The sequence below is a fragment of the Hylaeus volcanicus genome, chromosome 4 (assembly GCF_026283585.1).
Source record: "Hylaeus volcanicus isolate JK05 chromosome 4, UHH_iyHylVolc1.0_haploid, whole genome shotgun sequence".
NCBI lineage: Eukaryota > Metazoa > Arthropoda > Insecta > Hymenoptera > Colletidae > Hylaeus > Hylaeus volcanicus.
Window position 1 is genome coordinate 25,388,786 of NC_071979.1, and position 27,835 is coordinate 25,416,620.

The 27,835-nt window shown below is 44.6% G+C and overlaps 2 protein-coding genes across 4 annotated transcripts in view; one reads left to right on the forward strand and one right to left on the reverse strand.

Annotated features, from left to right (window-relative positions):
* Positions 1-21,947, forward strand: part of LOC128874610 (uncharacterized) — a 36,718-nt gene extending 14,771 nt beyond the window's left edge. The window contains exons 1-7 of one of the 3 annotated variants that reach the window (XM_054119507.1): positions 4,152-4,570; positions 6,068-6,479; positions 6,540-6,872; positions 7,524-8,068; positions 10,290-10,606; positions 11,993-12,301; positions 19,175-21,947. In XM_054119507.1, the coding sequence (XP_053975482.1) occupies positions 6,700-6,872; positions 7,524-8,068; positions 10,290-10,606; positions 11,993-12,301; positions 19,175-19,636 (1,806 nt within the window). In that variant the 5' untranslated portion in view covers positions 4,152-4,570; positions 6,068-6,479; positions 6,540-6,699 and the 3' untranslated portion in view covers positions 19,637-21,947. Of the gene's footprint in view, positions 1-4,151; positions 4,591-6,067; positions 6,873-7,523; positions 8,069-10,289; positions 10,607-11,992; positions 12,302-19,174 lie in introns of those variants that run through there. The other 2 variants (XM_054119505.1, XM_054119506.1) reach the window with 2 other exon arrangements.
* Positions 21,948-22,082: 135 nt separating this feature from the next.
* LOC128874611 (serrate RNA effector molecule homolog) lies at positions 22,083-27,233 on the reverse strand. Its single transcript, XM_054119509.1, has 3 exons — positions 26,372-27,233; positions 25,394-25,451; positions 22,083-25,257 (listed from the first exon to the last, which is right to left on the reverse strand). Exons 1-3 carry the CDS (start codon positions 26,479-26,481, stop codon positions 23,983-23,985), a joined length of 1,443 nt encoding a protein of 480 aa, XP_053975484.1. The 5' UTR covers positions 26,482-27,233; the 3' UTR covers positions 22,083-23,982.
* Between the last annotated feature and the right edge of the window lie 602 nt (positions 27,234-27,835).

The window sequence follows — 27,835 nt, forward strand, 5'->3', positions numbered from 1 at the left end:
CACCAGCTTCACGAAACTTCGTGATTGTGATTCACGCCTTCTTGTTTGCAAATCGTGTCTCGTTTCGTAATTGCGTTCAACGTTTTACAATGTTTAACCTACGGTTTATCGGGTGCGCGTCACCAAGTAACGCGCGCCGACCGATATTTACCTAAAATAATTTAATCCTCGTTGGAAAATCAAATACGGTTTAACCGAGTTTTGCGTGCAATTATATCATTAATGACTCGGCCGGACGAATCATTTATCGATCTCGACGAGTCAACTGCTGCGTGCATAATCGTTTCTCGCGGGAAAATTAACGTTGTGTCGGTTCGCAGCTGCGAGCTCGGATTCGCGTCTCTTCAATTCTGCGTCTGACACAGTCAAGACGTTATTGTAATTGTTGATTAATTAATCAAGCGATCGATCGCGCGAGCTTACGCGCAAAGCAATTTACGTTTCGAACCGATGTCGCAAATGCGCGCTCCTAATGCATTTAGTATAGCAACGACGCAACAATGCGTTACCTTAATCCTATCGTGCTTACTCCTAGATATACCGGCTTAATAACCTTACCTTTGTTACTATGTTTATTATTCGTTCTACGTTTCGAACTTACTCCAGAATTTCTACAGAAATAAATTAAATGCATAATTCATACTTCGTTTATAACAAGGAAAGACGAAGCAAGGTATGAATTATGTATTTGTCGAATTCAAAGAGTCAAATTGGCCGTCTTTATATTCGCTCGTCGTTTCTCTTACAAACCGTAAATCATAAACTTTATTTATTGTTTGCTTGTTGTAAATTTTTGTTTGTCTTGACATCTGTCAACCGCGATGTTTATAATTTCTAAACTGTATTAATTTCATAAAGGGCTATGCCCGTATAAATTGAAATAAATAAATAAATAAATTTATTAGATTTACGAAGCAATGATTCGTCAGAGACTATCTGTCCTTTCGACCAGCATCCCCGAAACAAAAGTGCCGGTCCGCTCGAGTGTCTTCTCGCTCCGAGGTTTCATTAACGCGAATAGCACCGATTCGCCTTCTTTTCAATGCCTACCGCACTTGGCTCCGAAATGAATCCATTTTCGGCATAGTTCATAAATAATTTGCCCAACGCCGACGTATTCATTTTATTTCCAAGGATTCGAAGAAAGGTGAGATTGGAGTTACACGTGACGTACGAAGTAAAACGCGTGATCCTAAAGTAGAAGACACCTGATCGATACGAACGATACGAGTTGTCCGGTACTGACGTTTGCCGTGAACACAAAGGCGCATTAATTGCGTGAGACTCCATCAATCGAATCGAAGCGGATTTATTTTATTTTTTGCTACTTTGAATTCGGTCGCCCCGGGCAACCCTTTGAAACAATAGACATTTAATTAACCACCTCCAGGCAAATAGAAGTCACCGTTAATTAGTTAATAATCCCCTGATCGGATTACTTCGTTAACAAATAATCGAGCCGCTGCATATTCATGAACTTTGCTCGATTCGCGCGCTATTGATATTGGACAGCTACCGAAGTTCCAGCTGTTTGTTATCGGTGATAGTCAAAATACTCGATTATTACTTTGTTCTGCGAATTCAATTAATATCCACGCGAATACGGTAGAGTAAACGTTGCGAAGAAATCTTTCTGCGAACGTTGCGTACCATTCAAAATTTTATCCGATGGAATTGTGATAGAATTCTCTGTTTGTCGAAGGATATCGGTGACGGTTCGAAATGTCCGTCGGACCGTTCGATTACGAGGGTACTCGTGGCCTTTTCCGTGGCGAACGACGCGCATGGAAAGTGTCAGCTGTCTGTGGAAAGATGGTGGGTTTGAGTGCTAGCAGTCCGACGAGAGCTGTCTTCGCGGAAGACGGGGTTAGAGAAGTCGGAATCTAGGAGGAAGCAAGCACTCGAAGGCGTGAGTTTGCATGCTACGAGAGAGGAAGTTTCTGGGATTCGACCACGTGTATCTCCCGATTCCCGTGGCAGGTAGTCCCGCGCGGTATGCAGGACAGTAGGTCGACATCTTCGTCTCCGGTTCTTCCTCTTGTTCATTTTTTTCCCCCTTTTATCCTCTTACCGCGAGTCTCGTTCGTGCGTCTTCTTTTTATTTTCCTGCTCGACGCATATGATATTTAAACGATGCACCGACTGTGACTGGAATGCCTCTTAACGATGACGGGAAGCATACTCGTTCGAGAAGTCTGCGATGCACACTCGGCGTGAATGCTTCTAAATTTTGTTACGAGTAGGCAACGCCTGGTCCCCGATTCGTAACTTCGCGTTACAAATCCACAGTGAGCCACAATTCTTTTCGTGCTAATATTGCTATTTGGTCCACAGTGAAATGGAGAGACTGATTATCAATTTTTCATTTGTTCGCTGTTGCAGGGAATCCAAAATACGCTCCGCGTCATCTTCCGACCGACGTCGAGGCTACAGAATGCGTCCAGCGATCAATTATTCCCTTCTCATCGTTTATTTTCCGTGTCTTTTGTACGAGGTTCCCCTCCTTTTGGCTGACACTCCATTTCTGATTGGGTTAGCCTCATTTTGCTAAGTGTTCATTATTTTCATTTCCCGAGACATTTCTTTCGCTGTTGCTCGCAGCTTTGTCTTTCATCCGGGATCCCCCTCCTCCACTTTTCACGCGTTATTTCTTTTCCTGCCTCCGCGCGTTTTCCTTTCGCACCCGACTCGGTCTCTCTTTCCTTTGCTATAGCGATGGCCACGAAACGCCTCGTTCCGATGCTTCACGACGCTACAACATTTTTCAGGCTTTCTCGGTTTTGTTCTCGATTGCATATACGGTAGTTTCATTACATGTAACACGTCGCTTGCCGTTTAAACATGACGGAGCACCGTCCTATTTCAGCCGAGCAGCTAGACACTTGAGCGAACGATTCTCTAACGGGTGGATAGGCCCTATTGTAACTGCTATTCTCGCAATTTCAGAATTTCATCAAAGGGAAAGATGAAATTTTCAAAGTTCTTCTACGATACCTCTCACGAAAGCCACTGTGCCTACGTGGTCTGTAGGATCGTAATTAACACAGGATGGTAATTTCAGACGTCAGTTCGAGGGAAAGTCTTAGCTTTCGGAGATTGCCTTTCGAGAACATCGTCCACAGCTACAAATATAAGCTCAGAATTTTCCAAGGGGGAATGTCGTAATTGTTGCATGACAAAAGAGAGAACACCAAAGTGTCTAAACTCGCGTGACCCCGAGGAGGTCGGCGTGTACCGACCGAACGAACTACATTACCGACCGAGTACTCTGCATTACCGGCCGAGTAATCTACATTACCGACCGAGTAATCTGCATTACCGACCGAGTAATCTGCATTACCGACCGAGCGATCTACATTACCGACCGAGTAATCTGCATTACCGACCGAGTAATCTGCATTACCGACCGAGTATCTGCATTGCCGACCGAGTACTCTGCATTACCGACCGAGCGTTCTACATTACCGACCGAGTACTCTGCATTACCGACCGAGCGATCTACATTACCGACCGAGTGCTCTGCATTACCGGCCGAGTAATCTGCATTACCGACAGAGTAATCTGCATTACCGGCAGAGTAATCTGCATTACCGGCAGAGTAATCTGCATTACCGGCAGAATTTCGGTCGGGACCAACGAGTTGCTTATTTCGAGGGAGGTATTCCATTCGGCTTGACTTTATTCTCGAGCGAGACGAGGGGAACTCGTAGATAAAACAGAGGGTTCGGAGCAGCAGCAAAGTATAAAGTGATCGCTCGAGCATGGGTGTTATTCTTTGGAGAAGGGTAGAACATAACGTGATTTCTCATTTCAGCACTAGTAAAATCGAATTCATCGACTTCAAACAAAAAGATGGAGGTAGCGAGTTGCTTATCTCGAGACAATACTGTACATCGCCCAGGCGAATCGAGTCCTAGAATAATGTTACGTTCACTCCAAGAAAGTAGTTGGTCGAGTTGTTCCTGGTCGATGAGTTAAACGGATAAAGGCTTGTACGAACGACAGTGCGAATAGAGTACAAGCGTTATTAGTATTCGTGAGCATATATTGAACTCTTGATCCCACCACAACCCATCGCTACCGTACCGATCTCTCGTGAGAGCCATCCACGCGCTTCCCTCTGTTTCCACCTCCATCCGGTCGAGCTCAGAGGGGCCGCGTGTATCCTGCTCGAGAGACGAGCAAGGATTTCGTTGTTCGCGCTTCTTGCAGACATGTCGGATCGGTCGGCGGCTATCACGGTCATCGAAAATTCCTCGATTTCGCGGGCTCTCGTCGCGCGTCGTTCCTCCAGCCGATCGGATCATCGAAGAATCTCGGTGCAACATCCGTAAAGAAATCTCGGGGCTAAACTTCGACTAAACGTCGTGTTAATTATCGCGACTATCGGTGTGTCGGTGTCCGCGTCTTCGAGTGATCGACTCGGTCCAGCTACGAGTCTATTCGCCAACGATTGGCGACTACTCTCGGTCTTATCGACACGGAATTGGAACTCGTCGGTCTCGATTGAACGACTTTGGCCTGGTGATACGTAAAACCGTCGGAAAAATCGCCAGGCCATTACGGAACGGTACGTTCTCGCTGGTGCAGGTAAACGAGACGGTACTCCCTGTAAATTCTATTTGTCGACAGGTTTTCCGATCGATGGACTAAATTTAACGTTCCGTTAAGCCGCGGGAACGGATCGAGTCGACCGTTTCGCGATTAACGAGCATCGGCTGACTGTTGCGTCGACGATTCCATTTCTCCAAGATTCTATCCGTTTAATCCACCGAGTGCTTTCTCTCGCGTTAGTTCCAGTTCGGTCATTCGTGGTTTCGTTGTAGACGCGTACATATCACGCTTGATGTTTGAACGATTAAAGAGGATAACTTTGCTCGCTCATTTCGGATCGACTGAAAGTAGATATCCCGAAGAGGAAAGGTGTCGTAAGCCCGATGATCCTCTCGCGTGTCTCGCGTGAAAAGCATTTCAAGTGTAGTTTAATATTTTCCTCGGTATTATTATTTCCGTGTGATCCGAAGGGAACCCCAAAACAAAGTTAAACAATTAAATCTACTTGGATGGCACTCGAGAATCTGCGAATGTAAACCATTTGCGTAAACCCTCTTGAAACTCGTGATAGCCCAGCAACGAGCTGCATATAAATTAATCATTTCGAACTGTGCTTTCGACCCTCCGAAACAAATATATCTATGCATATAAATAAAATTGAAGCGTCTGCCTGTCTGTTTCATCGGACTAATCTCCGAAACTACAGAACCGATTTTTAAAAAATTTTTCAGTGATAGAAATCTACACTATCCCCGAGTAACATAGACGAGTAACGATAACGTTTTATTTTGATAAAAATACGTTTTCAATTTGAAATCTAAAAATTTGCAAATATAGTTGTGGCATCGTTATACTCGCAATGAGAAATATCGATTGAATCGTTCGAGTTACGGAAAACAAAAGACAGTCACCTAAACGATTCACGAAGGAACATGCGGTTGAACGGCCAGTCGAACGCGAACGAATAAAAATAAATAAAATAAATAGTATTCCGCGCGCGTGAAACCGCGGGGTGCAGCTATATAGAATAAGAATACTATTCCACGCGGGTGAAACCGCATAGCTTGAGAGGTCTAGAATAAAAGTCAAACGGGAGCGAGAGTAGTTATAGAATTTAAAAAACAAACTCGAGGTATTTCCAAGATGATCTCGTTACGTACTTTCACAAGAAAGTACTCCTCGATCTGTTTCGGTCCCAATAGACGGATACATTTGTCTCTATCGAAAGCATTTCGAAACTAGGCTACTTTCACTCTTAACTCTATCTCGATTATTATGTAGGCGGATTCATGTTACGATTACGCGCGATAGGGACGTGAAATAGACAAAAATAAATAATTAAAATATCAATGTATCCATGAGTCCAACATTAAATAAAATATTCGTAAATAATCGAAGAAGCGACGGCCGACAGGGTGTGCACGCGACAGCGAAAAATCGTCCATCGAGAGGTGTTGTGACAGGACCACCGGCCTGAGAAGGAAGCGGCTCACCTAAATTATTCGGTTCGCAGGTCCATGTCCGTCGAATAAGTGGGCCGGTCAGTCCCGAGGCTATAGGCCAGTCCGAGTTTCGTACTGGAAGATCGACCACGGACGGAGAACCGTGCTGACGAGAGAGAAAGGGCGAAGATTGCCGGAAAAGAAAGCAGAGATCGTTGGACGCTCCGTTGAGAGATATGAGTCACCCGTTCCATCGTGAATAAGCCAGAGATGGTCCAAGTTCTTATCCGGAGAAAGATTTTTAAGGAATCGAAGATAAACGACGAACGAAGCGAAGTACTCGAGTCACCTGTTGTGCACTATACGAGTGAAATATCGTCTATCCTCGAATAAAATATCCAGCGTGGGACAGGGACTTCCGATCTAGATTAGAGATTACGAGAAAGAATACGGTATCGAGGATCTCCGAGCACGTTGAATCAAGTATGTAAGACGCGTCTTGGTGGAGATCGAGAACGAAAGATCACTGAAAGCTGTTCCCAGGGTGAACGAGGAAGAAAAGGTCGATCGGAAAACGCGGATGAATTGAATAGTTCCAAGGGAGTCGAGGAAGGCATCCTGCAAGGGCGATTTCCAGGCTGCTGGCGAGAGGACAAGATAGGAAGAAATAGGAACGACCGAGGAATAAGTGGAAAAGGACAAGATGAGCAGACGAATCGTGCCACCGGCTGGGCTAAACTCCTGCGAGAGGATAAGGCCTGAACGACCCAGGAACCCCATCCAGAGACTCGTATGGGGTCCCGGATCTCAATTTCTAGTCGGTCAAATCGGCTTGCCCGAGGACGAGGGCTCGAATCCACGAATGGCTCTCAGAAGGTACGTTGTTCAGGTTCGTTTGCGACGAAATCGATGCTATTCCATTGCTGTTAACCCTCCAGCCCTCCGCGTGATTCTTGCTTTGTATAAATTAAGTAAAAAATTAACAGGAATTTTTATTAGCATTCGAATCAAATTTGTCTCGTCTATAGACAATCGAGGAAACGAAATTACCGGAAACGAAATCCGACGATATTCGTCGGATCGCGCGTGTGCCTCGCGATAAATTGCTCCGCGGTCGGAACGGGTTATTGCACCTGTCGAAACCCGCCACGATTATGGTTATATTGATCGGTTAGACGACGGAACAGGTTCGTTAGGTTCCCTAGGGCGCGACCAGATACAACGCGGGGTAACCGATTCCGAGCGTCGATTACGCTTATCTGCAACAGAAATTTCTATCGATTACTCGTTGTCATCGTACAATTCGAAGGCCCGTCTTTAACCTTTTCGTTCTCGAATCGATCAGCAACGAGAGAAACGTCGCGGTTGCAGTTGAATTATGAAACATGTGGCCTCGCCAAGCATGGAGCAATCGGAGGGTTAGCGTACGCTAAAGCAAACGCGACAATAGCCAAATTCCCATTGAGCTCGATCAACGTCCTCGTTCCGAGACTGTCAATCCTCAAAACAAACGTTTCCTTTGAACAGACTCCTGAGGCTGTACGAGGGAAGACAGTATCGCGAGGCAGCCGGATTCCTGATGAAGCTGCCGCACTATACGCTAAAAGCGACCCTGCCGGACATACCGGTGGACCTGTTGATCGAAACGCTGCCGCACAGTCTGTCCCTGCTGGAGGCACTCTATTCGAGGCTCCTCGAGCTGAACGTCAGCGACACGAAGATCCTGCGCGTAGAACAGGTCCTCTGGAGAATCGTGCATCTGATCTCGATTAGCCAGGATCACTTCCGCTTGAGAATTTGGTGCAAACTGCTAGTGTCCCTGGGTAGATTGGCTCCCAACGCGAGGAACATGCTGATGGCTAGGAAGAGGGCTTTGGAGAGAGCAGTCGAAGGACTTGGGAAACACGGACTCGTGGCTTCGCCTCAGACCGGCAATTTAGAGAACGGCGGTGCCTCGAATCTGCTTCCTTTGCCTGTGGCCCTCAAAGAGGAACTCGAGAACAGGATAGACGCGTACAAGCTGGCCGTGCACAAGATCGAGAGCTTTGGGAAGAACGCCAGAACGCACAAAGGTAACTGTTATCTGAATCGCTAAACAAAATATTAGGGTGAAAAGTTCGTGACTTTTTCACCTTTGTGCAATTTCTTGAAGTCATTAAAATTACTTTATATGCGAGCTTTTGATAAGCTCTTTCATATTGAATTATTAACTACATTAATTTATCGATTCGAGTACTTTTACGTCGCTACTGGAAGCTAGAGTTTCGAACTACCGTATATAATATTTTCTTTCATTCTTCAGTAGCGTTAAATTCTTGCTTCCAGTAGCGTCGTAAAAGTACTCGAATCTAAAAATTTATGTAAATAAATTAACGTAGCTAATAATTAAATACGAAAGACTTCTTCAAATGATACGAAATGATATATAACACTCGCATATGAAATAATTTTAATGACTTCAAAAAATTGCACAAACTGAAACAACGTAAAAAACGCAGGAACCTTTGGTTCACCCTAATATTCCAAGAATTGGATAGTATTGGTCGTCGATGGGAAGAATTTGGAGACGAGAAAACTGCGTCGGTGTCTTCTCCTTCTTGAATATATTGCGCGATAGAAATATACACGAATGCGCGGAGAAAGTCTGAAAGTCTAAGGCTTAAGGCGACGCGATGCGCTGGACCCGATCCGATTACTGCCATCCGGAGTTTGAAATGACACACCGCGCGTTCGGTTGCGTTACTTACCGAGTTCCACTTATCGCGACCGCGGGAATCCGCTCTCGCGAGGAACGACATCGATCCGATTCTCAAGATCGTTCAAGGAGACCTTCGTTTGAGAAAAGTCGGGAGTGAATTACTCTTTTGTAGTCGAGACAGGGAAAATTGATAATTAAACGTAATACACAACATAATCACATTGACACATATAGGGAATGATCCTTCGTGAGAACTTGTGAGAAACGCACAAACACGCGGTGTTCCTCTAGTGGTGAGGACAGGAGATGCCAGCACATCTGTAAGACCCACTGGCCACGGAGACGTCGCTGCATCGGGCGCGTATTAGATATTTTACGCTTATTGTACGCTTCATTGCCACAACAAACGTAAAAGAATGGACATCTGCCCACGAAGCGTCAGTTTTCGTCGCGAAGCCCGGCGTATGACGTCGTTGTCGGTCGATAGGCGTATTATTTTTTTATGAAATTTCTGTATATATTTATTACACTATGTCGGTAACGATATCTGTTCTTTTATATAACGTTGCAAAGAAGATTTTTTAAAAATTGTTATGCAGATATATTTATTTCAAAATGAATTTCAAGGGGACCGTAGAAGGCTTCAACTGTGAGATATCTTCGTTGATGTCGCGTTGCTCGCGAGGCACTAGATATTACGGTACACGCTTTGCTGGCTTTCTTGGCGCAAGAACGCGAGCATGTCCCGATGTCACGGTCAATGTTCGAACGCGTATAGATCCACGGAACCGTGAAGTAGTGAACATTAACGCAGCTGCGGCGGACGCGTTACATTTCCAAATGCAAATACAACGTACGATGCGGTAGACGCTAATGCGTTTACACGCGCAGCCGGTTTCACTCGTGGCGTACATCGACATTGCTAAATGCAACGTAGAACATCCTCCTCTGGCTCTCCTCATCTTTCGACCTTTGCGCTACGATAAATTACCCCGCGTTCTGGAACACGTGGAACGATATATGGAGCTAAAAACACTCTGAAACAAGTAAAGTACAATTAATCCTTCCGTAACGCGGCTAATTCACGAACTCGAATGTTTTAAGTTTAAATCGAGGACTCGTCGCAACGACGATTCTTCGCTGAGATCGATGAGCGCAGTGAATACGATTTCAACGACGCGTCTCTCGTGTTTCCGATAATTGACGAATAATTATCGGCGCTGAATTTATCACGATTCAGAATTTCATTTGGTGCCCCGAATCGAAAGATAATTGAATGCCGCGCGCGCGCGTCGCTCGTATAAAAGCGCGAAACAGGTCGATCGCGAAGGATTCTTGTCTGTGTTGAAACAAACGCGCGGACGAGAATCTATTTCGACGCGATAGCGGGAATTGAATGACTTAACTAACGCGTTCATTGAACGATTTCGGAGGGTACACTGAATAATTCTTTAGAAAAATTAGTACAAGTAGCGTTGCTCCGTGTAATTTATGCTAACGCGAACATCGGCTACGTCGACCATCGATCGAATGGTCCCACTGGCGAGTGAAATCATAGGTTTCTCGCGCGAAAGTAAGTAGCGTCTCATTTTCAGCGGACCAAGGTGTGCAGGCTGCATCGCATCAGCGGCAACTTTCGCTCAAGTATAGCGAGATTCAGCAAAGGCTCATCGATAATCAGAGTCTGCTGAACACGCTAGAGAAAGCTGGCGACCCGAGCGGCTTAGAAAGTCTGCTGTCCGAGCTGAAACGAAGGGTCGAACAAGACAAGGAAGCTCTCAGACAATGGACGGCCTTGAGGAAATCCACGCTCGGTGGCAACACCAAAAATCCACCCTTGGCTGCGAAGCTCCTGCAGTTCTCCAAGGGCTGCGACCTGGCCTTGCAACTGATGCACCAGGACAATCTACAGGTACGATACACTTGAGATTTTCTAATTAAAAATAGTAGCGAAATGCTTGTAAACTTCCTCGGTTTCATTGGTTACGATCGAGGATATTTTCTAGTCTTTATATTCGAGATAGAAACGCGAAAAGGAGCGCGTAAAACGTAAAACGATTCGAACGAGCAGGATTCGCCATCGTAAGCACTAGACGTCCCACGAGATCGGGGCTCAGCAGAGAGGAGGTTGATGAACAAAGCTAGATTCGCGAGCGTAAAGTCTCTAACCACGTGAAATCCCTTAAGGACCCTTTCGTGATCTTAAATTACACGAGTGTACTCGCAGAGACCGTATCCCTGCAGCTCACGAAAACGCGGACTCGGTTTATCGATCGTGAAGCTTTCCCTGCAACGATACGACTCGTGTTTCATATTACGTCGTCCGACCACTGGGCATCGTTAGCAATAAAATGTCTGGTCCGCAATTTGTTAAAATATTTTAGAGTAGAAAACTCCCTCGAACGATTTTCGAAGCATCGCGCGAAACGTCGATTTCCAGGTTTCCTTTGATCGACGCTGGATGCATCTGTTATCGATTACGGGTAAATGCAACACCGCGTATATACAGATTGTCGCATTAAACTTGTATCTTCGTTATAGGTAGCCGATGCCGCGGTACGTGTCCGAGATGTTCGGTCAAATTTTCATGCACAATTTGCAAACGCGTTGCATCCAATAACGATGGAAACGGTCTGCATCGGTGATCGAAATAGCAGCGTGCGTCCGCGCGATTGTCCGTCAGGGCTGCAATTAATAAATATTTAGGCACGTGTTGGAACCGCTGATCGGTTTCCTGTTCTCTGTAAAATTGCGAAGGCTACGCGCAGCCTTTGCGGTGGTCGACGGTGTCCCGGGAATTTCCCACGGCACCCTCCGGATCGTTTCGTGCTTCGTTTCGCGCCGCTAATGAAAAAAACGGATCTTTGTTGCCCGACCAGATCTAGCCAGAACGTTGCACGAGGCGCGAAAAAGGCTCTCGTGACGCGATTAAAGGGAAACGCGGCAGTAATCGACATTTTTCAATCTGGAGGAGATCGCTCGCTTTAAAAATTTCCATGTGTTTTAAAGCCACCGTTAATGCACGAAATCAGTCATCGCAGAATGCGTTTCGATTCGCGTATAAATTATTATTAAATAGAAGACACGAGATAAAATACGTTAAACGATGAGGATTTTCGCGAAGCTCGCTCGAAAGTTCGAAACTCTGGTGCGAGGATTCGGTCGGCAATTTTGAAACGTCAGAAGCAGACGAAACGAAATGTGTCTGTTCCTTTCGATTCGAGACCGCTCGAAAAGTTGCCAACGGCGTAGAAAATGCACGAGCTCGGTACCAAAGACGTGGCATATTTCCGCGCAGGTATTCCAATTGGATGAGAATCTGGCGGACGACTACGAGGAGGAATCCAGCAGCAGCGCTGGCTATCACACGGACGAGAGTTGCAGCCCGACCCCCGAGCCGGTGGTTAGGAACAGCTGCGAGCTTCGCGGGACGGAAGAGAATTTTTCGAGTTTAACTTCCGGCGATGTGACCGCCGAACGACTCGCCGAAAGATACGCCGCCCTCTACGGCCAGGCGCATTTGCATACCCTGGACGCTCTGGACGCTCTGGAACCCCTCAAGAACGCGCCCGACTTGAAAGCCAAGATTCTCTATTCAGTGGTCGTGGTAAGTGGCACTTTATGCTAAGTAGGAACAATCACACCGCTGCCGCTCCTAATGCGCTTGCAACCCCTTTCGTCAAAGAAACCCAGTCGACGGTTAAGTACGACTCGTTACCAAGAGTGTCTCTATTTAGAGAAGAAGTAGCGGCGGGAGAAGAGTAAGGGACTCGGAGCTCATCGCGTGGAATCCACGACTCGAAACTCTAACCAAATTTTCAGATTTACTTGATATATGCATATCTATACAGGGTATCCCGTAACTGGCGGTACAAGCGAGCAGAGGGCGATTCTACGTGAAAAATTAAATCGAAGAGGTAGAATAAAATTTTGTTGTGTGACGCTTTATTTTCGAAAGAAGTAAGTTTGAAAATTTGTCGAAGTAACTTTGCTCTCCTTATTAAATTGCATTGAACGTTTTCTAACGTGTCGTTGTATAATTTTAATTGTTCAAACGCTATAATAATTTTTTGTTTCAATTGTTCAACTCTCGTCGTGTCGTCGCTGTACACAATCGACTTAACATGACTCCACAAATAAAAGTCTAAAGGTGATAGATAATGCAATTATAACAGCAGTGATAATTTTCTTTTAAATGGCATCTTACTATAGTATGGTGGTGCTCCAGCTTGTTGAAAAATTAAATTTCTTCGAATCATAAGAGGAACATTTTCCAATAATTGAGTACAATAATCAATAATATTTTTTTCGAAAATAAAGCGTCATATGAAACAATTTTATTCTACATTTTCGATTCAATTGTTTACATAGAATCAGCCCACACTCGCTTGTACCACTCGGGGTACAATTACGGAGCAACCTGTATATTTCTGTACACATCATGAGGTTTCGCGAACGCGAGGCTGTCCCCTCCAGCCATGAGTTTCTAAAAACAGTGACACGATCCTGATTTCTCGTCAGTTCTGCCTGTTCGACCGCGTCATTTAAATTAAAGGATAGGTCTATCCAACGATCAAAGAATCGTTTGTTTCGAGCATTCTTTTTCGACCAGAAACGTCGGAGGGTTAACGATCGAACAAATTACTCGAATTGATTGTAGACTCGGGCTTGCCAATCATCGCGTCGCTATATTTCGTTGGTCGCACTTTCTTGTCTCCCTTTTTGCCCGCGCCTTTTCCTCGACGATATCGTTGTCAAAGTGCCGCGGAGCGTGGCTTTTGTTGCCGTACGAACCGATAGGTGTTCACGGGAAACCGTTAAGTGAAAATTGCCTTTTGTTTCGCCAAGCCCTTATCACGGGTTCCAGTTTAATGGCGCCGATATTAGCGACGTCGGTTTATGTTTTCACAGTTTTTTAAAGCCCGCAAGTAGTAATATCGTAGTAAAAACAACGATAATTATTCTTAAAGCTCCGGGAATATTTCAAGAAAAATTGTCCTTCGTTCGTCGCACTCAAAATACGCGACGCAGCGGAAAATAAAAATTTTCCCTTTTATTAAAAATTTATACGACGAAAGCCTGCGGTTCCTCAGGCTCAGGCAATATTGCTCGTAATCTTTCAGAAACTCTCTTATAAATTCTCATGACCATTCCCATGACACTTTTGTCACGGTTTGTAAGGAAAGTTTCAGCGATGAAGCGACCAGCGTCGAAAGATTCCTCTTTACTTTGCTGCCGCGATGATCGGTAGCGCCCCTCGAATCGGCGTATGTATTTCCGCGTACAAGAGAAACCGATTCCTCCAAGCCCCGCGGTATGCGCGGAGTAATAATTTTCAAATTGGAGAATTTCGGTACTGTGAAAACCGTTTCCCGTGAAGCTCACTTTCCTCGACGAAACTCTCCCGTAATCGCGCAGGTGTGGACTCGTTTATCGTCGAAAATTAATGGTAAAACTTGCAGAATTTCCCAGGGAAATCCTCATTAGCCATTGAGACAACGTAACCTGGTACCTCGGCTATTTTCCAACGGACCTCCTCGTAACGTGGATTAGTTGCTTCGCGGTTCGGATATTCGGTTGGAAAATAATGTTGTCAAAAGTGAGGAAATCTGTCTAGCGGGTAATTACGAAGTTGAGTCCTCGTGAAACATATCCCAAATTCGTCGCGGCTTCTGAAATTATATGTGCTCGGTTATCGCACCGACGAAAACTGTTTTCGTCAAAGGCACGGAGAACCACCGCTTGGCATATCGGTCCGCGTCGATAACCCAGCGAAATTCGCGCAACGCTTTGGAAATCTAATTTCTCCAGGAATCTGTACCGAGTGGTTCGTTATCTGACCCAAATCTAACCCGTTCGCTTTCAATTGGAGTATAACATCTCTTTAAAATAACCTTAACTCTCTATCGTGTTAATATATATATGGTTATTCGCACATACCTAGACCAACAATAAGCTAAATATGTAGAAAGCGGCGAAATCTCTGAAGCTATTAGGTATTCGCATAAAAGAAAATATCAAACTCTGTAGAATCTCCTCGGTGTGCTCGTTCTCTACTCGTACTGGAACAGTCCCGTTGATCGGGTATCAATTAAAGGTGCACACATTATTTTTGTTATCTGTGCGATTTCTTCGAGGATATTTTATAGGATCCAGTTAATCGTGATTTGCACGGAGAAACTCGAGTAAATGCAAAGGTATTGCAGTAGAGAGGATCTCGATGGAGAGAGAAAAAGAGGAAAAATCGATGCCCAATAGGAAAGGTACACAAAAGCCGGCGCGGGACGCGAATAAACACTTGTCCGGCACTCGCGTCCCTGCGGGAAAACACCTAACGGCTGCGCTTCTTCGAGTGGGCTACTCTTGTTCCGGGTTGTTTCTTATCGTTTCTGTATCCGTATGCAACAATTTTTGAAGGATCGATTCGTTCGAGTTGGAACAAAATAGTCTTTTCAACGCGGCGTCTTTGATAAAACAATTTCGAGCGATGCCGTTACCATAGCGACCGAGTTAGGAGACCGCTCGAGGAAGCCCGACAAATTTGAAGCCATCCTAACCGACACGTATTCGCCGCCAGCTCGCAATGAACGATCTAGTCGATATGAGGCCGGGCTCGCGACATGACTATGCAGGGGAAAAAACAATATTGCCGCCTATCCCGTCCCTTGTCGCGCGGACAGGAATGGACCAGCGCGCAATTAAGGTACGAAGGGGCAGATGAAGTCCGGCGAGAAACAAAAGGCACGAATTCGCCAAACTGGAATTTACCCGCGGAACTAGTTTTCTAACTGGCATCGCGCGTTACTCGCCAACGACGAGATACCACGGTTCCTTTGTCGAACCAACAATTTTGCAAAAGGTGTCGATACAAATACGTGGAGCCGAGTCGAGACGCGTACGCCTCTGCTCCGGTTGTCGCTTAATTATTTCGCGTGCCGAGCGTGCGAAATAATTGCGAGCTATACACAATGGAGAGACTGAGAATCGTTCGGACAGATAATTTGCTCCTCGGTTTGCTTCTATCTAACTGTTGTCGCTATACCGTTACGAGCCGAACAGTTCTCGCACGCATGGCCCGTGTTTCACGCTCTACTCGTTTTATTATCGTCCTTTTCTCTCGGGTCAGAGGACTCTGCTTTTATTTTTTCGGATTTGTCGTCGGTGTCACGGCGGGGCGGTCATAAACAACGATATCGTGGCTGTATCAAGAAACGCGCTAGGTCGATACCTAGCCCAAGTCCTCGATTTGGTCGTTTCGGTGGAAGTGACCTTGAAATTATAAAAATGGGGAGGGGGGTGCATTAATAAGAAGGCAACTTTTTCAAATTTTTGGAGGAATTAAAAAAACGTTTCAGCATTCAGATTTTTGAAACTTTCTGTCGTTTTCTTTTTCATATCGTAGCATAGATGTCTAATTATGAAATTATGTTGTCTCGGATTCCAACCTTTCTTTTCGAGCAGCGGGGGGAGGATTAATGTTTGAAGCTGCCTCCTTATAGCGCACCGCTCTGAAAGACACCTGAAATTTAAAGGATTTTTTAAACGAAGGGAACAAAATTTTCTCTCAAACGCATGTTTTTTTTTATTCTTAAAACATTTGGCAATACAAACAAAACATGCAGAATACAAAATATCGTAAAATTAGTGAAAAATTCATTCTCTGTAAATTCGTGCTCTGTCTCCGTCAAATCGGCATCATCAGTTTTTCTAGCGACCGGAACTGTCTCCTTATTGCATCACGAAAAAAAAGAGAAATTTTTTATATGAAACTGAATGATGCTGATGAAACGGTCGTATGCAATTAGTTTCATATAAAAAATTCCTCTTTTTTTTCGTGATGCAACAAGGAGACAGTTCCGGTCGTTAGAAAAACCGATGATGCCGATTTGCCTGACGGAGACAGAGCACGAAGAAGAATGAATTTTTCACTAATAATCCTGGCTTTCCGAAGGTTGGCTACAAACGTCTGACCAGGTGCGTCTTGAGCTCCTGTCAGGATTGAACTTTCCTTCTCCTCGCGATACGCGCCAAACTCTTTCTTCCGTTTTCATAACGACTATTTAAACTCGCGGTATGGCCCGTACTTACTTCTCCATCCATATGTTTCGAATTGCCTCCTTTCTCCCTTTTCCCCCCTGAGTGTTTTTCGTTTTCGTAGACAGTCGCGTACAAAAGCGTCTTTTATTACACGGCGCGCGTCGTTTATTCCGGTAGCTCGCCACGGGGGTTCGGATTGATAGAGGGAGAAAATAGAAACACGGAGATCCGGAAAAACGAATCGACGCGCGGGACAATAGCAGCGACTAGCACCCCCGCGCGCTCGCGACGAGTCCGCGAAAGATTCGATTGGTCTGTCGTTGAAAAAGAAGGAAAATCGAGACGGAGGGCGTCGAGGTGCGCCACGTGCCGAACGATACACGAAGATAGAGAGACAGAGAGTCGCTTTGGTCGTAGCTATTTATTTTAGCTCATCGATTTCTCGGGGCACAACGGTGTGTAGAAATGTATGTACCTGTATGTATGCAAAGTAATACCCCCAGGCTGACGGACTAGCGCCTCTGCCACTTGCCGGGTACACTCGATCGCAAAAGTGCACCCTCGGCACCCCTCTCGCGACAGCTTTGACGTTAATGGTCGATCGATCGGTCGAGAGACAGGTGCGTGGTGGTAGAGGTGGCCGGTGACGGCAAAAATAATCTTTGGCTATACGTGTGTATTAACGATGGGATCAAGCATATCGCGGTTACCATCCGAAGGGTGGGACGTACTCGAATCCTGTATCAATTCGTTCCCAAACTGTCACAGGACTAACGAATACAATAGCCAAGCTAAATTCGATGATTCGTTTGGATTCCACGAGCTATATTTCGATATTCGCGTACTTTTCGCACTACGTAGTGTAGCGTGCGACGATTTTGAAGACATTCGAGGTCGAACGTCAAGTCAGTGTAATTGCGTGCAGAGGGTGAGAACGAGTACGACGAAAAACCATTATCAATACAAAATTCTGCAATAGCTTTCGTGTAAAAATTTCCCAAAATTGGCCCGTTTTTTGGGGAGGTCGGGTGAGTTACAACCCTTAATTAAAGTACACCCCCTTGTTCGGGGCCAGCCAGCATTCCTAAGCTCGGTCTCGGGACGATCTCGCGACCGAGGGATTTACGAGTTGGGAAAGAAACAGGGTAGTCTCGGTGTTCCAAAGGGGCAAGATTTCCTTTTTTCTTCTCCTTTGGCCGACGCGAAAGTCATCCCGCGGAGACTGAGCACTTAGGCGGGATCCGCTTTGATAATCCTATGATTTATTCACGGCGGAAAATGGATTTCGCTTTGACGCGCGCTTTTTACGGCATCGTTTCGTCCGGATTCTGTACTTTGAAACGTTTCGCGGCGTGAAATGTATTTTGCGGAGTTTCTTTTCGTTTCTTTCTTTTCTTTTTTTTTTTAAATTTACGCGTCGAGCGGAAGAGTCGATCGGATTCGCGTTCAGCGGGCGGGAAACAATCGTTCGCGCTTCATTTCGCGTCGTTTCAACGATCCAATTAAAAAAATTTCACACCGAAATGGTCCGATGAAAGCTTTCGACGAGATCCCGGCTCATTTATCGCGTCGGGGAAAATTAGTCGAGCGAGCTTTTCACGAGATATTCGAAACGAATGCAATTATACATCGAGTATACGTACGTTCGATGAGATAGCCAAGGGTGCTTCCCTCCGTTTCAGTTTGAAAATTAAGCTGTATGGTCTCTTGTTTTAAGGGAAGGATTAACGGAAGATTTTAACCCGTGGGAATCGTTAACGACACCTCTGGATATGTTTCGTCAAGCTCGAACGCCTCCGCTCAGCGTTAAATTATTTCCAAACAAAGCGGCGGATGAGCGTCGAGAAATTGTTTCGAAACAATCGAGGGGGACCCCTTTATGTTTGCTCGGATTCCCCGCTTTTCAGCCGGGAACGCTCTTTTCGTCTCGCTGAAAAAAATAAAGGTAAACTTCCACTGTTCTGATTCTCGACGCTGACCGAGCACGCGGTTTTTCCCTCTTTTATACCCCACGCGACGCGAAACGTGTTTCGATGTCTTGGATTCGGCGCGATAAGCGTTTTAATTTCCTGCCTACTCTCTGGATTCGACCAGGGTTCGCCCGATAAGGACCGCTCGCACCTCGAAACTCCGGAAAATACCTCTGACGAGCGTGGCTAAATTGACCAGAACTCCATCGTTTTTCACTCGCGTTTATCTTGAGAATATACGCTGAAACGTGAAGACTGTATAAGGAGATCCATCTCCATAAGAAAGTTACTAGAAAACTGTTATAAAAATCCCGAACTTGAAGTTATGAATATTTTTACCACTCGCGGCGCAAGTGCGCACAGACTACGATATGTATATGTCATATGTGTATGTATTATCATATATATGTATGTATGTGTATGTATTATCATATATATATATATAACATACGTATATATATTTTTATTCGCAGCTCTCCTGGCGTTTGGCGGGTATGATTCAGACATCGAGATACCTGGAGGCGCTGAAGGTTCTAAACGGTGGTACCGCGGCGCAGTCGGCGACGCCGGGGCTGGAGGAATGCGTGAAGCGGCAATTGGCGACTTCCGGTGCCCGAACCGGTTCCCAGGAGGTCGCGGAACAGGTGGTCAGCCAGCTGGAGAGAACGCTGTACGACTTTCCGTGTCTGCAGGGATGCGTCGAGGTCAAAAACTACGCCACTGCATGCTCCAATTTGGCCTGGGCCTGTTTGGCGCGCGCCACGCCGTTGGTTCTCGACGTGGCGCAGGCTTTAGAATTCAGACGCGAGGTGCACGTGAGACATCACGCATCACCTGCACCAAACGGCACGAGGATCAAGACGGTATTGTGGCCTGGCTTGAGGGAAGGCTGCCAAGGACCTTGCCTTCACAGGGCAGTCGTTCTCACGTCTTGAGACGGGGTGGGGGAGGAAGGGTAATCGAGTCCCGTAAAGTTAAACGTCGACCTTTCTTTAATCCCTCGTTTTGTTCGATTACGTGTACTCGTGTTAAAACGGTAAGAGGTTAATATACGGTACGCCAAAGTTTAACAACTTTGCGAAACTATATTTTTCGTGTATCATTTGAAACCAACCACTCGCCACTGGGACAAGAGCTGTTATTTTTACGAGGGAGTTTGAAAAGTTTGGAAACCACCGGCTAGAGAGTTACGATCCGATCGAAAGCGAGGGGAAAAGTTTGTTTCGAGAAACGTCGGGAACGTTGAATAAATGAATCGAACGGAATCGAAGGAGAACCGACACCTTGGAAATAGTTTCTCGAGCGTTCGCGTCCGACAGACCGTACGAATTAATTGAACGAATCGACGGGTGAGTCGGTCCTCGAACCGTGGAAAGGAATTGTATACGAAGTGGCTCGCGAGGGCGACGTCTACGCCATTGGCTGCTCCGATTTCCACGCGTGCTTCGTCGCGATCTTGAATTTCCCAAGGGGAACTGGAATTACATTTATACGTCGCCTTATGTAACAGAAACGCGTCGCACTCTTTACCGTCGCGAAATAGGGGTTTAGCGTTGCCGGGCATGATGGGATTCTTTAAAACCGCTCGGATGAGATATCAGAGTTGTTTTCAGAATCGCTGGATCTCGACAGCCCGGGATTAAGTTCGCGTTAACGGAGTCTACTAGCACGGAGTCTATCGGCAACTGTACATCTTCGGTATCCTGATTAACTGTACAAAGAGCACTTTCATTTTTTTTTCAGTACTAAGATAGTATAGAACTACGATAATATTAGGTAGACTGGAAAGTAATGTCGTTTCTTTTACATTAAATTCAAATGAATTTTTCCATTTTTAATCGATTATGTAATCGCCCTCGTTATCAACAGACTTTTGCCATCTAGTGTGCAGTATTTAAAATTTCAAAAACGACGTTACTTTCCGATCCACCTGATATTTTTGTCTTATGCAGCTGGAAACAACGAGGTTCGTATACACGATTCAACCTTGCGTAGAAGATTCTGTTTCGTCGTTACCTTCACGGATTGCGCTCGAAATAACCTTGCATTTCAACGCATGCCTGAAGACGTCTTGTCGCTGGTCCGGTTACTCTTTTGCTACTTCCTAGTGTTACTTAATTCATTTCTTGAAAACTATTCGATTCTATGTAACGACGATTACGATGCAATCCAGTACTTCAGCGTTACCTGTTTCGTCGTTTGATACGGTTTTTTTTGTTCGGTCGCGCGACCGAAAACCGGGCTACCACGCTCGGGCAAAAAAGTTCCCTGAAAGTTGTTCCGAGAAACTTTTCGCGCGACACATGTCGCGTCCCTAAGAAATTTCTTCGCGACATCACGGACGTATCGTGTAAGTTTGCGCTCGAGGAGTGGGCACAGATGCTCCGGAAATATCTATAGGCGGTTGGCGAAACTCGACGTCCGAAATTCTCCTTTGACACGACTAAAAATTGTTTGTTCGATACGTATCAATAGAAACTTAAAGAGAAGGGGATGACGCTAAAGAATCATCCCCGACAGAATATAAAGAACTCGAACGCTGGCTCTGTCGATCACCACGCGATAAACCCAGAAGAAATTATCTCCCTCGCGACGATCCCCTTTGACAGGAACTACGTGTCCTTCGCGAGAGTAATAAGATCCTTTGCGAACTTTAAATTCGACGATAAATTATTCCCTTCCGTAGGAAGAGCTCGCGAACGACTCGATTCGCTAGGCTTACTTATTCCCAAGCGGAGTGATTTTAGGTGTGCATTAATGTATATTTGGAAACCCCACGAAGTAATTAAGGACGATTTTGTTCCTTAATCGGTATTATCCTCGCTTAAATTCGAGCTTCGAGGATTAGAGCTCGCGTACGACACCGCGTTCCTTCGCTAGAAGACGTTAAGACTGGTTGCTCAAGGGATTCTTTTAGTCTAAAACTCCAAATACGTCTTTCTATGAATTTTCTACTCGAACGCTATCAACGGTAAAGCTTCTTTAAACTTTGTGCGAGAAATAGAAAAATATCGAAATATTAAAAATATTAAAAATTTATTCGATCGTTTCTTAAAGCTTTTCTCCCAATTTTATTTCCCTTGACAGTCTAACGTTTTAAAACAACCCCCGGACAATCGAGGTTCTGCTATAATTAACGCGCGGCCTGCGATAATTCTCAACAAGCCCGTGACGAAGCATCCAGACGAATGCAAACACCGAGCATTCCGAACGTAGCGGGCACTGAAGCTCGCAAGCCATGTAACTTAATTGCCAAACCAATGGGGATCCGTCCTTTGACCAGATAGCATCTCAAAGTAAACGACCGCAACGTTACTCCAACTTCTTTCCCGGGGCGTTCCTGCAAATCAGCTGTCGAGGTTAAAGTACCGTAACTACTGGTCACGTATTTCCAAGATTTATTATAAACCTCATTTTCTATATACATCATTCATACATCGTGTTTCAACTCTCTCCTATTTAATCGTAACAAGTATAAAAGTACGTGAAGCGCTCTAACGCTTTGCCTCTGTTAGTTTTAAACGTTCTTTCCAGTTCGGGCAAGAGTTGTTTGCAGAGATCTTAAAAAGGTACGGTTTAATAAAAAAAAAAGAAGAATGAACGTGGAAGAACTACTCGAATAATAAACGCCCGACTTTGGTCGAACCGCTCGACGAATTCCTATTTCCGAACACGTAATACGATTCCGTCGAACGTCGAGTATTTACGTCTAAACTTAACCAATACGCTTTGATTGTATGCATCGTGTATGTTCCCTCTATGTTACGGCTAACGCAAGCTATTCAACGACAAGCGGTACCGAGCGACGAAATTGCCTCGAGCTCCGTCAAGCGTTTAATCTTCTAAATTTCAATCGGAAAGAACATAAGGTCTGCGATCGTTTCTATGAATGGTTTGCTGCACTTCGTCGCTCGGTTTCGGGTGAAAACTATTACGTAACAATTTACCCTATCATAAATAAGTATCAAAGAAAATTTTACGGCGAGAGTTTATCTATACGAACGTTTCTACGTTCAGTAACAAAACTCTGCGGTCAGGGTAAATAAAAACTCTTTACGATACCCTCGGTTACTCGTTATTAAAGTATCCTGAAATGGACTCGCGCGTATCGAGATTACGGAAAATATATATATTTTATAACGTACTACCTTTGCAATGCGGAACGAACCAAAGCAATTTATTTCTCTAAATGATAAACTGAAACGATGAGTCAGTCGATCGGTCCTAAAATGAAAAGTAAAAGTAAAATGCACGCGAGAAGTGATAGCGTAGTTTGGAAAGAAATATAATCTATCGATGAGCCGATCGAATGCCGTAATGACGTAATTCGAATCGGATGAAATAATTGTCGAATATCGAAGAGAGGGGGGACTTCTACCGTTACGCTTTTCTTACAATTACATTTCGTCATTCGTATAAAACATCGAATATTAATGACAAGTACAAGACATAGTATAGTAACAATATATGTATAGTTAAGGTTTAAAAATGTAATCGTTTCGAACGCGATGTGTTTTTTTTTTGTTTCTTTTTGTTTTTTTAAAATGAGCCTCTGTCGTGTAAAATTTCACGGAATACACAAAAGAAATCAGACATGTCTTTAGTACGATACGTTCCAAAGAATAGGTAGACTCGCGTTTACAACTCGAAGCATTCGAGAGAACAGACCCGAAGCGAACTTCTGCGCAGTATCGAGAAAACGTCATCCAACAGATTTCAAAGTCAACGATATAGTAACGCTTATAACCAGATTCTACCTTGCCGATAAGAGCGTCATGGCACAAGGACCCGCTTTCTTCGCGTTCGAAAATATATTTATATATATGTGTATATATACGTATATACAGAGTTTGCTGAAGCGAATGGTTCAAACTTTGCGCGAGTATTCATAAAAATAAACAAAAATAGAAAGTGTTAATAAACTCTAGAAACAAGCAGTTTCGAAGTTGCAAAGAAATATCTAATTCCGCGAACGAATTAACGCGCAATTTTTACTCGTCGACATTTTACTATTCGAAAGAAATTCTGTCCATCCCCGAGTAATACGCAAGAATTCTAGGTACTTTCGTTATTCCCCGACGAGAGAAACTGACATAATGAATGCTACCGATGAGAACACTTGAGCAAATACTATACGTATAATGCGTATCTCGCAACTGGAAGGACTTGAATTTTAGATCATTGTTTTCTATCGCGTTTTTACATTTCGACGAATACTATACGTACCCAAAGTTTGAACCGTCAATTTCAGCACACCTTGTACATAAAACTCTCTCGTAATTTACATGATGTTACACCATTTTCTGCCGGTACCATCGTTCATCGCGTTACTCTCATCTTCCGTGAGATTCAATTTGTTGGTCTGGAATTTCAGTTCCGATCGCGGAGTAGAAACTTGGATAGGTCTGCGCAGTCCTTTCAGAATGCTGATCGAGGTGTTCAGCAAACTGTTCTCCGACTCTGTTTTCGGTTTCTTCGAGGAATTCCAATCCTCGGTCTCGTATTTCCTCTTTCTCTCGGAGGAGCTTCCGTTTGTGGTGGAAATCGTATCGGATAGACCGGTACTGTAACGCAAGATCTTGAAATCCTCCGTTTCGTCTGGTAGCAGGGACGCGCTGGAAGTGTTGACGAACAGGGAATTGTTCGGCGAATACCTGTGATCGCGTAAAGTGACGTGACGCATTCTGTTGAGAGAACGTCTCCCGGAAATGCTCCTCAGCGTCTTTCCAAAAGACGCCTCCCTCGATCCTTGAGACAGCATTTCGTAATCAGCGTTACTAGCGTCTAAGGTCTTCGTGTTTTCTTTCATGCAATCGTTCAGCTTGATTTGTACGTCCTTCAACATTATGGAGGGATCGTACGAAACGAACGACGTTTCCTTATTGTGGGTTTCCTCCTCGACTTTCTCCTTCTCCTTCTGGCCATCATTCTGCGATACGACCTCGGACACTTCGGACAGTTCCGACGTCGTGGATTCCAAGATGTCTACCGAATAGCTCTCCGTATCGGTTTGCGACTCGCTTTGCACGTCTTCCTTTTCTTGGATATCAGCTTTTGATTCTGACTGTAAAGAAATACATTCCTCTTTCGCCTCTTTCGATTCTGTATTATCGTTCGATTTCTCCTCCTGTGTCTTCGTAGCGCTGTCTTCGGTTTCAAAACTCAAAGTTAAATCAGGTTCTTCGTGCTCTTCGGCCTCCTTAGGAATCTCTGCTACCTCCTGTTCCTGAATTTGTTCCTCCTCCACTACCAGCGATTCTTTATTTACAGAGTTCTCTTGTTCCTTGGAATCCGGGGGAAGTTTGACGGTAGCATGGTCGACGCACTCGTCGGATTCTTGGGTGTCCTTGACCGTATCTTTCTTTGCATCTTCGTTTTCCGTAGTTGCATCGAGTTTAACCTCTGCTTCCTCTGATTCTGGCTGCATATTTTCAAGTGTCGGTTCTACGCTTTTATCGGGAATCGTTAACTTCTTATCTTTAGAGCTACCAGGTGGTCTACCAAGAGGCTTTTTAATAAAACTCAATTCAGACTGTGTAGGAGCTTGAAGTTTACTCTGCAACAGACACATTATCATATACTTCAATAGGAGTACAATTCTTCAAAAAGTCATATCATTGGACAAATTTTAACTAAATTATTTAGGTGCAACAGCAATATTGTTAACAACTTTTGAGAGCCATCAAACTTACAGTAACGTGTTTCCTTTGATTCTGTGGTATTTTTTTCTGCGTGGTACTCAATTCAGGCCTGTAACAAGGAAATACGTGTGTTCAAAGTCATTGAAAGGATAGTAGACACAGAATTATAGCCAATTTCCATAGAGTAAGAACTACCGGAGGTGATGAGAGGTACTATTTAAAAAAAAAAAAAGAGAGAAAAAAAAGAAAACTTGGCACAGCGGCTAATCCAAAGTTTCTCGTTTACAGCTTTCGAATATTTTCACGATATTTCACATCTGCCCATTCATTCCAAATCGTTTGTTCCACAATTCGATCGTTTTCTCGTATTAACGGAAACCGAATAACGTGACTCCAAAGTGTTTGAAGAAAGCGTTTCGATTATACGCGTTAGGCCCGTGATTTCGGTAGTTATCTTCCGTCGAAAGCGAGTGACATTTGGCCTGCTTTATCCTCGGATATTTGAAAGAAAAAGAAAAGATCGCGTACGCGATTCGAAGAATGATAATCCATGGCGACGTCATGTCAGTTTACGCGACGATCGAAACGTATCGTGTACATCTCAAAAGGAAAACAGCGGATGTTATTCGCGATGTGTGATAAACATTGGGTTGTCCAGAAAGTTCGTGCCAATTTTTAAGAAACATTCGAAGACACGTTTGAATTTCGATATTTATTTATTGAATTATATATGTACCATTTTGTTCCACAATTTGTCCACCTTTTAAAGGATGTCAACATGTTATTTGTTTTCAACCATTCCGGTATATTCAGATCTATACCGCCTACTAAAAATCAGCATGGACTTTCCAGACAATCCAATATGTATATGTATATTATATAGAAATGTATACAATATACGACGCAACTTCCAGGGTTTCTCTGGCGAGAAGCACGATACAAAGTGAGAGCGAGAAGAAAACTAGCGACGGAATGGGGAGTAACTCTGGATAAACTCGCTGGTTCGTTGGGCTGATTGGTTTTACAAACCTGTTCGGATTCTCAGATTGCCGCTGTCTCTTGTGCGAGTTGAGCAGTCTCCGACTGAGCAAATTCCTCTCATCGCCCCCAGGGACCGCCTTCTTTGGCGTCTTACCCATGCTGTTTAGCGTACGTTTACGCTTATGTTAATTCTCGTACTCTTTCCACCGCCCTTTCTTTTTAACCGTTCGTTAATACTTGTCCCCGTGTATACAACCAACGAAGCCTCGGTATGCACAGTTTAAGATACAGAGGATCGAGTAAATCTATCTGTACTTTGTTTCCGGTTTTACATATATCGATATACTCGACCGTTTTCTCCCTCACTGTTTCTCGATTCGTTGTATCGTAGAGCACTCACATTCCCCGTTACTCCGACAATAAGGTCAGCAAATAATCATACGAATAAATAACGGACGAACCTGCGCGTTTGTGTAACCGAAGTCCTAGCGTGCTGCGTGCAACGCTTGGGACGCCATGTAACACACCGCTCACCCGCTTGCTCGCTTCGAAGGGATCGTAAACCCACGCGCTAAGATCCGTCTTGGGAACGACCCAAACAAGCTCGACAGCCTCGTGCAAATTTGTCCGTTATTACGGGAACAACCGAGCTAGACGAAAGCTTCCGTAATTGGATAGAACTTTTTACGTAACCGACTCAAGGAAAGCCATCCGCTGAAAGTGTCAACGCTGCACGATAGCGTCCATACACACTCGCGCAGCCCCGGCACACTGAATTTTACCACTCGCCGTAGTAGCGGTAAATTCCGTTGATGACAAACAATGGGAACGAGCGTGAATATACAGAGGCGCTGCTGTCGTGTCGCGTTTCTTTTCGCTGGTCTCTATGCGTATGTGTGTTACACAGGTTACTGGGCGCCAAAAAACCTTGTTTGTAGTGGGTCGTACTACACAAATGCACAGACGTGAAATTTACCTCTGATTGGTTGAGAGTTGTTGGTTCCGGAAGCTGGTTGGCGAACACTCCAGAGTATTTGGTAGAGTAAACAAGCTTCTCGGCAGCAGAGATGGGCAAAACCCTAGACTTCGAATAAATCTGAAGTTTGCCGATATGTTTGTCTCGTTTTCTTCTTTGGAAAATTTTCAAAAGAGGGAACGAGACAAACATATCAGCTAACTTCAGGTTTATTCGAAGCCTACGGTTTTGCCCATCTCTGCTTCTCGGCGATAATATTCACCTGGTGATACCGAGGTAATCAACAGCACTAATGCCCTTGTGCTAAAATTTATACCGATACCCTTATGTATACTTCGTTAAATGTTAGATGGGACTTTTGTTCGTCGTGACGTAGGTTACTAGATGTATCAATCTTTGAGTCAGCGCCATCGGTGGCGAAACATTCAAGTTTGTAATGAAAATAGTAGTTCCTAAAAGTTTATCCTCGAAGAGTTTCTATATCTTTTTCGATAGATGGCGCCATTTGCATGTGATAATAAAACAAACAAAAATAG